The sequence below is a fragment of the Leptopilina boulardi genome, unplaced genomic scaffold (genome assembly GCF_019393585.1).
Source record: "Leptopilina boulardi isolate dan_hultmark-lab unplaced genomic scaffold, ZJU_Lbou_2.1 LbouV2_112, whole genome shotgun sequence".
In the NCBI taxonomy this organism is placed as follows: Eukaryota; Metazoa; Arthropoda; class Insecta; order Hymenoptera; family Figitidae; genus Leptopilina; species Leptopilina boulardi.
The window spans coordinates 2,687,247-2,701,898 of NW_026137655.1; the positions used below are offsets into that span (position 1 = coordinate 2,687,247).

Consider the following 14,652-nt stretch of genomic DNA (forward strand, 5'->3'; position numbering starts at 1 on the left):
TATTGATAAATAGGAACAACAAAAAATCGCAGTGGTTCGCCGTATCGTCAAAAAGAGGCAAATTCCGGAAGTATCAGATCTGGTGGAAGTGGAACAGCTCAAGTGAACCTCGGCTATGGAACAAATGCATGGGCTGATTCTAGAAGAGCCAGCAGTTCAGTTTCTCAGGTAAATTATTCAGAGTTAAGTAAAGTTTCAAGGACTTGGATACAAAAAAGAAAAAAGAAAAATAATCTCTGTTCCCTAAAGTGACTAGTGTTGCAGTTTAACGTTTAAAAGTTTACTTTATATTCTCAGGTAAATTTAATTTTTCAAACAAAATTTTTCTTTTTATCTTTCAAGTTTGTTTATTCAAGAAGGTAATTCTTTAAAAAAAATTGTATTAAATTGATAAATTGATGAAATTTTTTCTTTACAACTGATGATAAGAAAATAGAAATATGGAAAAAATTTTGTCTGACTAAGGCAGTAATTTACTACTGAATTGAAGAATTTTGTCTGGCTTAAGCGGGATTTTACTACTGATTCTGGATTTGTCAACAAATTTTAACTACTGTGATAAAAATTTACTGTCTGACAGAAACTGACCTTTACTACTCACATTAGTTACTAAAATTTTTAATGGATCCTTCAGAATGTAATAAATATTTTTCAACTCGAATTCGAAATTTCAAAGATAAAAAATCCAGCGACTAAGTCAAATAAAATGACCATAGTCATTAAAAAAAGCTTTCTACATTTTTTTTCCTCCACACGATTTTTACAAAAAAAAATTTTATCCATATTTTTTTCATTCTAGTATTACTTTTATTGATCAGTAAAAGATTTCATTTTCTAGTGTGTATTATAAAATTTGCTCAGAACTTATTAAGTGTATATAAAAAGTTTTGATGGTTTCCACTTCACAAGCTAGGGAAAAAAATTGAGGGAAAGATGATTACTCAGGTCAAACTGGTATACACTTTTATAGTTCCTTTTTTTTATTAGCCTACGCGAGGACGTAAAAGAGGAAGCGGGAATCTTTGGATTAACTGAGATTTCCACTGTTTACTGAATCATGAGAGACATATTTTTAGCAAATAAAAAAATAATAATTCCCTTATAAATTTTATGAGCAAATTTTCACCTATAAAAAAAAGTGGGAATTTTTTTTTTTAGATTTCAGGTGATGAATCACGAAGATTATGTGTAACGGGAAGTGCCGATTTGACGAAAAAAGGAAGTACAAGTGCAGCACCATTGGGAGTTGCTGCTTATGGTTCTTTGGTGTTTCAACTAAAAGATGCTAATTTAGAGGCGAATGGAACGTGTGATTTCATTTGTAGAGCATTGAGAGTTGTCAGTAAAACAATGGTGGTCACTGTTTGTTTGGCTTGTCTATCAACAATGCCAATTTTGATGCTAATTCTCGGTAAATATAAATTTTTTATAAAAAAAAATATAATGTTTTTCATTTCGAAGAAATTTTTCAAATTTAATATTAATTATGGCAAAATATATTTACAAGTTAAACAAGAAAAAGTTTCTTGTTAAACTCAAGGGGTTCTTGTAACAACTCACGGAATATGTACACACATTAAATTATTCTCAAATATGAAGTGTGTATATGAAATATCCTGAATTCCCGCTAAAGTACTTTGAAATATTTTCAAGTACATTGAAATACCATGAAGTGTCTTAAAATATTCAGAAATAACATGAGCAATATTTTAAAGTGTCTAAATTATCCACAAGTGGTTTAAATATTTTTTTTATTCAAAAAAATATAATATTTAGAATTAAATTACAAAAATTTTCTTTTGAAAACAAAATTCTACTAAAAGAGATTTAGTTAATAAAAAGATTTATGTATTTTTTACCAAATTGTAAAAAAACGAACTTTTTTAATAGAATTTTTTTTTGCTTTTTAAAAAGCCATTATTAGAAATGTTATTAATGTTTGGGGGAGAAAAGGGAGAAAAAAAAGATGATAAGAGTTGAAAAAATTACGCTTATGCGAAATATGTCAAATTTTTTCTGTCCCCCCCTCAAGGAGTCCAATTCATCAGGGATTGTCCAAGGGAGCCTAATATTCCAATTTATATGGTTGTTGGAGGGATTTTGGGTAGTGTTCGTATGTTTTGGACACTTTACTCTCAAATTCGTTCAAGGAGACCAGAAGTTCTAACAGTTCCTGGGGTCAGCTCTCATGTGTCACCCACAAAACTGGCCTCCATTCTTCTTTCGTGCTTCCTTGTTGGTTGGTTCGTATTAGGTAAGAGCAACATTTCTTTTTACTTTTTATATAATAATAATAATTAGCAAATATATAAAAAAAATTATAAAACAATAATTGTCAAAAAATATTCATAATAACTTTAGTAAAAATTAAATTAAAATTAGTAAAAATTTTAACCGTCTCTGCTATGAATGAAAAAAAAAATTTATATACTAATCCATTAGCAAAATTTAACTTACAGCAAAAAATAAATTAATATTTTTACTTATTTAAATTTACAAAGTAATTCAATTTTATTTCAAAGTTTTCCATTTTCACTAAAATTTTAATTGCTTATTTTTTATATATAAACTTTTTTACTTGAAAAAATATTGGATTTTTAAAAAATACATGTTACTTATTTACACTTTTTTATGCAACTCACAAAGTGCATTTGAAATTTATTTTTACTCTACTTTTTCGCTGCATGAAATTTAATTAAATGAAATAACTATGAGCTGACTGAAAACACCTACAACTTCTTATTTTTAAAAAAGAAAATTTGCCATATTTTTTTTTAAATTTTGACATAAGTAGAAAATACTATTTTTCAACTAAATTTATCACACGCGAACATTTATAAAACATTTAAATATATTTTTTTAAACTACTTTTGTTAATTTTCGTTTCTTTTTTAATTAATAATTAAATTTAATTTCGAGTTACTCAATTATGCGGAAAGATTGCAAAATGATTGAAAAAAAAAAATCTGAAATATTTTTATGGTAATTCTTTTTTAGGAGTTTAACGTTAAAAATTGAAAATTCATTGAAAATAACAAGATTTTTATGGTATAAAACTGCATAAATCGATAAGTCGTCTAACTCTTAAAAGTAGCTATGACAGCACTTTTTCCCCTTAATACACATAAAAACATCAGTTTGCCTTTTCCCAGGCGCATTCATTTGATGCGTGTATATAAAAGATCGACAGCTATTCAACAAAAAAATTATATTATGATTTATTTTATACTTTTATATATATACACACGTGATAAATTTTTCTACTATATATATGTATAATAATAAAGCTGCGTGAATTCTACATATATAATAAATATCAATTTTAAAAAGGAGGGTAATTTTTTATTTATAATATATTACACTACACGCTTCTCTTGGCATAAAAATCTTGCGTGATTCAAGTCCATAATTGTGCTATATTGATAAAAAATATTATTTTCTATCACTACCATCAAAAATATGTATATCTGCACACGAACCTTACGCTGACATATATAATTTTTTTTTATTATATCTTTTTGTAGTTATATTTTATTATTGTTTGAATATTTTTATTCTCTTAAGAATAATTTTTTTTTAATTTATTGACCTTTTTTGCGGGGAGGAATCAAAATTTTCACATTGCAAAAAAACTTTTGAACCACCTTTAATGTATATTTACATCGTAAAAGGATCGTAAAAGTTGAAACTGGCTTCAAAACTATAAATTACCAAAGTAAATGAGAATTCAGGATTAAACTGTGCACTCGTGTGTCACTCGATTCACGGGCAATCTCATCGGCTCAACTGAAAATTTATTATCCAGATAAAAGTCTAATCTATCAGTCAGATAACGTAAAGTGAGTTTTGCTCTGAACCAGAAGAGGAAAGGAATTCCTTTCCTTCTTCTTGAAGAAAATTGCTAAAGGCATTTCCATGAAATTTGCATTTTGCATATTATCACAAAATGCGCGCCTTTGCCATTCTAATATAGACGTATTTTTTATTATAATATGATTACGCAAGTTGCTCATTTTAATATTCATTATCTGTTTATAAATTTTCCAGTGATAATAATTTATGAGAAACAAACAACCCATAGTTTGTTTATCACTCAGCCAGAAAAGCTCTCCCTCTACTGTAATTTTGAGATAATTACTTCACACAAATAACCATTTTTTAAAATTAATTTTTCATTCTTTTTAATATATTTTTTTTTTCTATAAAAATTTCAATTTTAGTAAAAGTAAATTTCTACTGCGTCTTAATTTTATTATCTCTGACATACAATGAACGTTTTTGATGTTTATTTTCAAGAAGTTGATTAATCCAGAAGATGCTGGATTTTCTTGAATCAATATAAACTTTCCCATAACTTGGCGAATGTTAAATTGTTCAACTTTGATTAAGAAATATAAATTGCTATACAATGCACATTTTTGTTATCATAAAATTGTATTTCTTTTTTGTAGAGCTCCTTTTTTTTAAATTAAAATTTTTTTACTCTCGTGTGCTATTATGATTTGACACACGCAAAATGCAAATACGGTTAATATTAACAAAATATTAAAGTAAACTTACGTGATAGGATTTCTAGTTTACTTTAAAGAAATATATGTAAATCTCAAGAGTTCTATGACCCAATTTCTAAAATCATGCGTGTGAAAGTTAATGTGCGCGCACGAGTTTCGTATAATATTTTTATTCGGGATAAAGTTTATTTTAGCAACATTTTCAAAACGTAGTAAAAACATTTTCAAAACTTAAATATTTTTCCAACAAATTTTTATGTAAAAATAAACGTTGGATATATATTTTCAAAAATTATAATAAAATGATAAGTGAAGTATCGAATCAAAGAGGAATCTCATACATAAAACTTGTATATTTATCCCGGAATCGAATCAATAAGTTATCTATAGGTAAAACGAGGTGGTGAAACACAAACATAAGAAAAATTGCTAGTAGGTAAATTGACACTTTGCTTTTATGAAGAGAATAAGGTTATAAATTGCAAAAAAAAAAGTTTTTAATACTTTTTCAAATATAAAGCTAAAGTGTTTATATTAAATTATAATTGCAGTTAAATATTTGAAAACAATACCTTTTTTTTTAAATAAATAATTTTTAATTTCCCTCCCTCGCGACTATTTAAAACAAATACATTTTATCAAAATAATTAATGGGGGATTTTGTAAATATTTATCGTTTCAGGAAATTACTGGATCCTACGCATACGAATGCCCGATTTTGCACCCACATTATTTGAGCCGAATTTATGGTGCCACAAGACCCTTTACATTTTCTCCATAGTGCATCTTTTTGTCGTTTACACAGTTATCTCAGCGAGTCTTATAACAGCCCTTGGTCTCACTGTTTGCAGAATTTTATCCTGTCCATGGCCCGAAAGGTAAGAATAAATAACAAAAAAAAAAAAAAAAATGTTTTCTAAAATAAAAAAGCAAACACCTCTCTCCCCTAAGCAAAAGAAAGAAAAATATTGACAAAATTGGTACAATAATATCAATTGAGTAGAACATTTTCCTTTCTAGACTATATTCTCTCTCACTTCTACCCTCTTCATCTTTCAACTCCTACTTTGTTTACTCAGAAAAATAAAACGAAAATAAAATACACAAGAATCTTTCAATCTTTTTGTGACTTATTTGTTCTTCTTGTATAGCGTTTGATTCTTATTATTAAATTTTTATACTATTTTACTTTTGTCTGTTTAAAAGTCAATAAAATTTCATTTAAGCAATCAATTGTATAAACCATATAAATATTTTTTAAAAGATAAAACAATATTTTCGATATTTACAAATCAATTTGATTTCTTTTATAAAGATTCTTTCTTGCTCCGAAAATAAAATTACAAGAATTAAAAATTTTCTATCTGACTAAAACTGTATATTACTACTGAACAAAAATTAAAGATTTCTAAAATTTTGTCTGACGGAAAACTGATTTTTACTACTAATAATAAAATTAGAAGAATTTATTCTGTCTGTCCGATACGGAATTTTACCACTGATTCTACAATTGAAACTAGAAAAGTCTGACTGAAAACTGACTTATACTACTGCCATAAAAAATGAGAAAATTTCTGTCTGACAAAAATTGAATTTTACTATTAAGAATAAAATTAGAAGAATTTATTTTATCTGCCTGACCAAAACCTGACTTTTACCACTTATTTATCTTATTAATTCTTCTATAGTAAAATAACATTTTTAAATATATAAATATTTAATTTTTTTTTAATGAAATGAACTTTTTTGTTCTTATTTTACCAAATTTTCAGTATTCTCCCTTATTTTCGAAGATTGAAACGAATCTTAATTGAATAAAATGATTGTACTAAACGTGATTCTGAAGCAAACCAATAAACTCTTTGAGTGGATGAAAGGTCGAAAGGTTGTGAAAGGTCGAAAGACCGAAACTAAGAGAAAATGCATGAAGCTCTCAAACCGATTCTAATCTACAGCAAGTCGAGAAACCACATACATACATACATACTACAGGCTCAACACACTACTCTCGGTGAAACTTTCAATGCAATAATTAATTGAAACGTGTTTGAGAACAAAGCTAAATTTGACATTCTCAACCGAAAATTGTCGGCAACTATTGACGCTTACATACGTAAAATAATTCATCACAAGACTCATCAATGTTCACTTAATGAAAACAAAATCCTCTAATAATTGTAATTAAAAAATTTTTAATAAACATTTTTAAAATATTTTTTTTCAAGAATTTGAAGAATTGTGAATAAAATTACAGTATTTTAAAAATATAAATATAATGTTAGTGTCATAAAATGTATAATTTATTATTTTAAAGTATATATATATATTTTTTTTATGCTACCATAAGTATAGATTCAAGATTAGAAAATGTGCATTTTGCTCATACTTAATATCGATCATTCCTGCAACTATAGATATAAGGAACGTGATAATTGCTTTTAATTATATTTGCAGTCTAAAAGGTACATTATGTCCGTAATTTAATAACCCTATAGTATATGGAGAACAATGAAGTAAATACCCATGGAAATGCTTACAGTTACATAATGTATTTATTAAAGATTAATTTTATCACATCCGTGATATAATATTTAGTATTTATTAAATTATTTTTCGATCGTATAATAAGCTCATAATTTGTTTAATGACCCATAAAAATAATCTTTACTTTTGACCCTTATATTATACATCACACAATAAATATCGAGAAGATAAAATAATTTCATTTTAATATCAAACCGCTACTGCTAAACTTAAAATAATCTATAAAATATTAAGTCTATTAAATATTAAATGATTCATATAAATCATTTTATTTAAAATCATTACATATTTTATAATATCTAATATTTAAATTTCGTCAATTATAGATAAAATATTGATTTTAATATAAAATTAATTATTAAATATAAAATTAAATAATATTAAAATATTTTTAAAAATGTTTCTTAAAGTATGCATTTTTTTTTCTCTTCTATTACAGGTATAAATAACCACGGCATTCAATCAGGCTGAGAGAGGTTCGTGAAAAAAAGTCAGCAACTGTTACAAGTCGACATCAGGAAAAGTCATTTGAAGGGAAAATCTTGGAAGAGCTCACCGAGGAAGATGAGGATGATGAAAATAGTGACAAAAAATCAGGAGGTAACGAGATCGTTCAGGAAGTCAAGTATTGCAGTAAAGTGCAATTCCGGGCGCCGGATATCATTGAATTATAAAAGAAAACGATATATACGTTTGGACACAATAATCCGCTTTTTTTTTTGCCCAGGAGAAAAAAATTCGATTTGCCGAGAGAAAGAAAGAAAATGGTCTCAATACTCCGATAAAGATCACTTTTCAAAAAGGGGGAAACAGCCAATAGGTGTAAAATAATGTCGATGAGAAAGGAAATATTACATCCTTAAAATAAAATTCGACTCATACATAAATAACACCTACACACATACACATGTATACACATACACCAAAAGTCAAAATGAAGAAAAATCTCGTCACTTCCAGTGCAGTTGTTTCGTTTTATAAAGTCACTGAAATTTCACGAACCCATGGAAAAAAAATATATAGCAGTGTTTTGTGATTAAGTGCTATACGTGAAAAAGAACAGCTAAAATTTATAAAAATAGGTTTCGTTCCACGTTAAAAAAGAAATTTTTTTTCCTTTACATTACATCGAATTTTATTTATTATAGGTGGAATGATTCTTGAAACCGAAAAATTAAAAAATAGTGGTCAAAAAGTGCCCCCCTCCCCCTTTTAAAAAAGTGCAATATTTGTTTAACATCCAAGTTAGCTGTTGAATATATAAGTGTTGAAAAATGTCTTTCGAGACATTTGTATTATTAGGTATTGTATATTAAAGGCTGTTGTTTTTTTTTTACTTTGCTCAAATTCTTTTTTTACAGAGGACAATTTTTATTGTTTTCTTAATATATTTATAGCATAATAGGACAAGTCGATGTTACGGTGAGTATTCGACATATAATTAATCCATAATTTTGTTAGATGCAAATTTTTCTTACATTTCCAAAAAATTTTTTGTATTTTGATATAATGTACATATATAGCAATAATTTCACACTTGCCGTGAATACTGTCGCTAATTAATTTTTTTTTAGTAGACATTTTTTAGCGAATCGTATGTGTGATGTTCGGTTTAATATGCGAATGAAATTAATATTTAAAAAAAAAAATCACGTTCTCGTGAAAAAATAAATTTCAATTAATTTTTTTTTGTTTCCTTTATCTCATAGAGAAAAGTGAAAAAAATAGTGAGCTTTAAAAAAACACTTCTTCTACGTCTCTTTCGTAATGATGTGCATTAATATTGATGCGTATTATTATTAATTATTCATGAGAACAAAAATCTCGTCTTGCAAATTGGCTCCAGTGAATACAAAAGTTCTTCAAAGTTCAAAGTAGTTAGATATAAAATTCATATAATGTGAAACCTCTTCTTACCCCATTAGCGCGTAATCCGATTTCACTGCAAATTCATTTCATTTGAAAAAAAGAAACTTGAATTATTTCAACTGTAATTCTTGAGTACAATATGTATTGAAATCTTTTATTATTATTTAAAAATCGTTTTTTCCACACTTCAAATCTTTTTACGCAAAAAAATTATAAATGAAGAATTTTTAACTTTTTTGTAACAATTTTCAAAGTTTACAATAAAAAAGTTAAATAGAAAACTTAAGAAAGACTAAAATGAGAACTATAAAGTTTCTTAATTAAGTTCCAACCTAATATTAAACTTTTCGTGAACAAATTAGCGTATTTTTCAAAAAGTCAAATATATGTGAATATCATATTTTACAAAATAAAAAAAATTTAATCAATTAAAAAAAAATTTATTAATTTTGGCTTCGATTCACTGTCGCCTGCTGACATCTAGCATTTGACTTGAAGTGTGGAGATCAAACTTTTATTGTAACATTTTACATCGATGTAAAATTTAAAAATCATGTAAAAAATAATCTTTAACAAAAAATTTAGATAATTTTACTTTTCTAAGTTGAAGTGAAATATTTTGCAGTGACTCGAATCGATATCGTAGGGCGTATTCGAGTAAACACAAGAATTTTATGCTACGTATACACAATGTATACAGCGGACTCTCATATATATATATATATGATGTGCAAGAAAAAAAAATACATACCAAAAAATAATAAACGTATTTTCTACATTTTCTGTGCGCAAAAAAAGCATAAAATCTTGGGCATTGAAAATTATATTCTTCAGGTTGTGCAAAGATAGATTTTGATTAAAAATTTTGTTATAGGTAAGTCCTAATAAATAATAATAAATAGCAGAGAGCGAAATGAGACGAAAGTCAATTAATCGATCGATAATTATAAATCATATATATAGTTCATGCGCATAATAAATATATTGTCAGAAATATTTAACGTATAATATAAGATCGAGAATTTCTCATTATACCCAAAATATCAATAAATAAAAATTCCTACTTTCTAATTCATATACGAAAATGGATCAAAATGAAAATTTCTATCTAGGCCTGGTCTCGAATTTTAAAAATTAAGTCAACTTCAATAGAATCGAACATCCCTACTACAATTTATAAAAATTGCAAGCCATATAAATCCGTCTAGTCTGGTATAAATAAACATTTTAGTGTATCATAAAAAATAAATTTGCACGAATGTCATATATAAAACGATTCCAATCAATAGTTGACGGTAATTTTGTAAATTATATATATATAAAAAAAGTATAAGCATTGTAAGTATATAAAAGAATATATTTCGTAGGGACCTGACCAAAGCAGTATATCTAAATTGTAGAGCCTAAGAAAGAGTGAAAATATATTGGGAAAAAGTAAATTTTTCTTGAAAGATATTTCCTTTCCAATAATTCTATATTCCTATATAACCTATATCCTCAAAAATTCGGGGAATATTTTTGTTTCAAAAAACAAATTTTATTCCCTTCATATGGGGGCCTGTGAAGTCGTTTAAAAAACTGGTCCATACATATTTATTATCCACTTCACGTTCACCTGGCAACAAGCGTTTATTATTTACGGACTAGAAACCATTTAGTCCATATACTCCCTATAAAACTGTATATATCAGTGACAATTTCACTGATTTCATTTTCCAGTGGCCGACTTTCAACTTTTTTTCATTAGTCAAATTTTTTTTTCCAAATTTTAATTTAGGAACGTAAGAAATGTAAAAAAGAGATTATGAAAATGTTGAACATACGATTTTCAATTAAAAAATTTTAATTTAAACTCGAATCGAAAAAAAAATATTCTCTCTCAAAAAAAAAAATATATTCTTCTCAAAATAAGAAAAATAATTATTTAAAAATAAAAGAAGTAGAAGAGAAATATTTTTTCAATTTCACAATATTATTTTTCGGTGTTTATTTAAATTCTACAAAATACATATTCTATATAATATTATTTATTATTGCATGTGACAGATTAATAATTTCTTGCTCGGTTATTAGAAAATCTCATGCATATGTATGCGCGCGCATAAACGTAGATCATAGCGCGGAAAATGATGCACTACGAGTTCACTATTTGCCTGAATATTAGATCAACTCCTGCTAACATATATTTCTTATAAATATTTTATTTTTTTTATATATTTTTTTTATATTTTCCTTTTTTCTGATCAATATAAACATGAAATATTCCATTTTATGAAAAATGCACTGACACTGATATTTATCCCTATATACATATCCCAACAATATAAATATCTTCTCAAAGTATATATCCTATATCTTTAGAGATTTAAAATTGTACAATTTTTATTGTTGAAAAAAAAATGTCAAACTTAACGCGAGGATTATATATATATATTATTTTAAACAAACAATAAACATATATTGCGTTTTATTTCAAACAATATGGTAATATAATATCGTTTTAAAGCGAACCAAAATATTGTTCATTGTTCAAATAAAATGTGCGAATTTTAATTGTAACATTTATATATTCTATTAAATTTCACTAATCAATATTTCAGGCTCCTTTTTTTTATATTAAAAATTCCATTATTATAAAATTTATATAATTTCATAAAAGTTTATAGATGAGAACAATATTTTAATGACACTGTTAAAATATTTTTTGTTGACAATTTTGAAAATATTATTTATAAAGTGATATTGTAAAAAAAAATTCTTTATTATTGTTACAAAATTGTTTAATGATTTTAAAAGAAAACTTCATTAAAACAATGAAATATTTAGAAAAGTGTAAAATTGATAAATGTAAATTTACTTGTGTAAATTTACAAGTAGTAAAATATTATTGTTGGCAAACTTATATATTCTCTAGAAAAAGTTTAAGATAATATAACATACGTTATTTTAAGCCATGAGTTTCTATATAAAACTACGTTATGTAAAGTGTCACACACATTAAAAATATATGACACTATTTATGAATGAGAAGAAGAAAAAATATAATAAAATAATGCATAAAGCATTTATATTCTTTAGAGAAATGGAAAAAAAAAATGCAAAATATAATTTTTTCAAGAGTCGATTCTGTATATTCTAAATTCGTCTTCGAATAAAATGAAACTAATTTTTGACAGAAAGAGGAATTTCGTTTTAATAAAAAGAAATCTACATATTATAGAACGCCTTAATAAATAAAAAAATTAAAATGAATTTGACGGTTTTTAAATTAATTAAACAAAATCCGTCTTTACAATTACAGCAAAGTTTGCTGATTTAGAAATTTAAATTTACTTAATAAAAAAAAGGAATTATTTAGAAACGAACCAGACCAAATAATCATTTTACCAATTATATATAATATTTTAAAACACATTCCTTCACCTACGCTATGCACTAAAATCATATATATTTTTGTGACGCAAACGTATTTTATGGAAGAATGAATATTTATAAAAATACCTTAAAGGGTCCAATTTTATCACGAATTAATCAATTTAAAAATTTTAATTTTCCAGGTTATTAACAAATATTTTATAATTATAATTTTTGTCAAAGAAATGAGTTGTAAAGATCTTTGCAAATTTCTTTAAAAAAAACTTTATCTTAAATTTAAAACTGAAATAAATTTGAATTTTAAGTTTGCAAGAATTATTTTTTTCTCAAACAAAAGAAAACTTGATTCTTTTTTACCGAAATGAATAAAAGGAAAAAGAAATGCTTATTAACTATTAATGAACAAACGAAAGAAGATTGTATGAAGCAAAATTGTTCAGTCCCAATATTTAAAAGAAGCGATCGATAAACCTTTTAGGCCATTCCTAATTTTCTTTCATAAAATATGTAACACCGACCTATCCTCTATCCGAGCTTGAAATCAAGTTTGCATAGTTTATACACAAGATCTTGTGCTCTATCTAACACCGCGCCGCAGGAAACCGAGAGCATCTCTGACCCCGAACAAATTTCTCTGATTGGTTTTCTCTTATCCTGCGGAAGCTGTCGCTTTATACCCCAAATTGTTGGGCTTCTCCAAAGAGATAAACCTCTAATCCCATATTATATAGCACACATTTATTAAAGTAAAAAAGAATTTTCTTTCATAAAAGAAAGTAATTATTTAATTTAAGAAACCGATTTTTCAATGTAATTTTACAGTCAATGGCTGGCTTGAAAAGATTAGTTTCTCTCGCAAATAATTAATCAGTAAACGAAGTCATTGGCCAGAAAATCCGAACAGGAAATTGTTACAACAAATGCGTGACAAACTTTTCTTAAGTAAAAATATAAAATAAAAGGAAAAAGGTTTTCTCACTAACAAATTTTCTTTATTCAACTGCGCGTATAATCTTGATTTATTCACAGGATACTTTTTCACGATATCAGCTTTAAACGACTCCCATTTTGCCTGCTTTCCCCTTGCTCGCTCTAAGCTCGAGAAAAGTGTAATCGACGCACGCGAAACGGATATTTCGTGCGAAGGAAATTAGAACCAGTTATATATATAAACATATACCTAAGTAAAACTTCAGCTAATGTTACAAAAGTTAGAAACCAGACGCCTAATACATAAAACGAAAATTAATTCTTCTATATATTGGTGCTATCATACTTTCTCCCAAAAGAAAGAAAAAAAAATTACGAAAAACATTAGTAGAGAGAAGATAACAAAAAAATAATGTTCTTGCTCAGAAAAAAGTAAGTTTCACGAAAAATTATATATATAAATATATATGTCATAGTTATTGTAATGTATAAATTTATTGTTGAAAGCATATATATATTACGATTGGTGGGGCCATATTTTAATACATAACACAACGCTAATTATTGTCCAGATTTATTTATATGAAAATGCCTATTTTCTATAGAGAGCTATATTGAATGTTATACATGATAAATCCTTCCATTAAAATAAAACATGAATTAATTATTTACAAAATTAAGTCAAGTTTAATTGGAAATTTATTCAAAAATGAATATTTATTAATAGATTAATAATTTAATATTTATTAATATGGAGTAAAAACTATTTTCTGAAGTTGATGACAATTTGTTGCATTTGGAGAATAAACCATTCGTTAAGTGTTGAGAAATTAGCTTTAAATGGATTTATCATGTCTTGTTTGCTTACTCGGAATTTTTATTTGTATATATATACGTATATGCGAAATCAATTGAATTCCCCAACTCTATTGCAGAATGTAGATTGTATTTTCTATTCTTCTTTTGGGAAAAATAACACAGTTTGTGTTTCAGCGTCGCTGTTTCATTTGCAAAGGCTTTAGATTGTAACTTTGAGTGGATGAGAGAGAAAGAGTGAACGATTAAATGTAAGAGTATGAGTAAAATAAAATAATGTGCATTATAAATTGAAAATTTCTATTCATTTTTCTCCCTAAATTTTTTTTAGCGATTAATAAATATTTACTGCAATTAATTAATTTTACTAAATTAATAATATTTAAGTAAAAATTTAATTAATATTTATTAGTTTCAATTTTTAATTAATTTATTAAATTTTAATTTATTATTTATTAATTTTATCATTTATAAATTATAAAGAAAGAATATGGAAGAAAAGAATTTTTTTTAATAAGATAAAATATATAAAACAGTCGAAATAAAAAATTTGATGAAATTGAATTGCAAACTTGATTGTTCTTTTTTAGGATTTCATTGAAAAAGT

The 14,652-nt window shown here is 25.9% G+C and overlaps 1 protein-coding gene across 2 annotated transcripts in view; it reads left to right on the forward strand.

Annotated features, from left to right (window-relative positions):
• The window catches only part of LOC127278723 (uncharacterized), a 33,470-nt gene extending 19,135 nt beyond the window's left edge, over window positions 1–14,335 (forward strand). The window contains exons 4-8 of one of the 2 annotated variants that reach the window (XM_051300556.1): window positions 14–168; window positions 1,159–1,411; window positions 2,033–2,254; window positions 5,194–5,389; window positions 6,284–6,724. In XM_051300556.1, the coding sequence (XP_051156513.1) occupies window positions 14–168; window positions 1,159–1,411; window positions 2,033–2,254; window positions 5,194–5,389; window positions 6,284–6,329 (872 nt within the window). In that variant the 3' untranslated portion in view covers window positions 6,330–6,724. Of the gene's footprint in view, window positions 1–13; window positions 169–1,158; window positions 1,412–2,032; window positions 2,255–5,193; window positions 5,390–6,283; window positions 6,725–7,494 lie in introns of those variants that run through there. The other variant, XM_051300564.1, reaches the window with a different exon arrangement.
• Window positions 14,336–14,652: the final 317 nt, after the last annotated feature.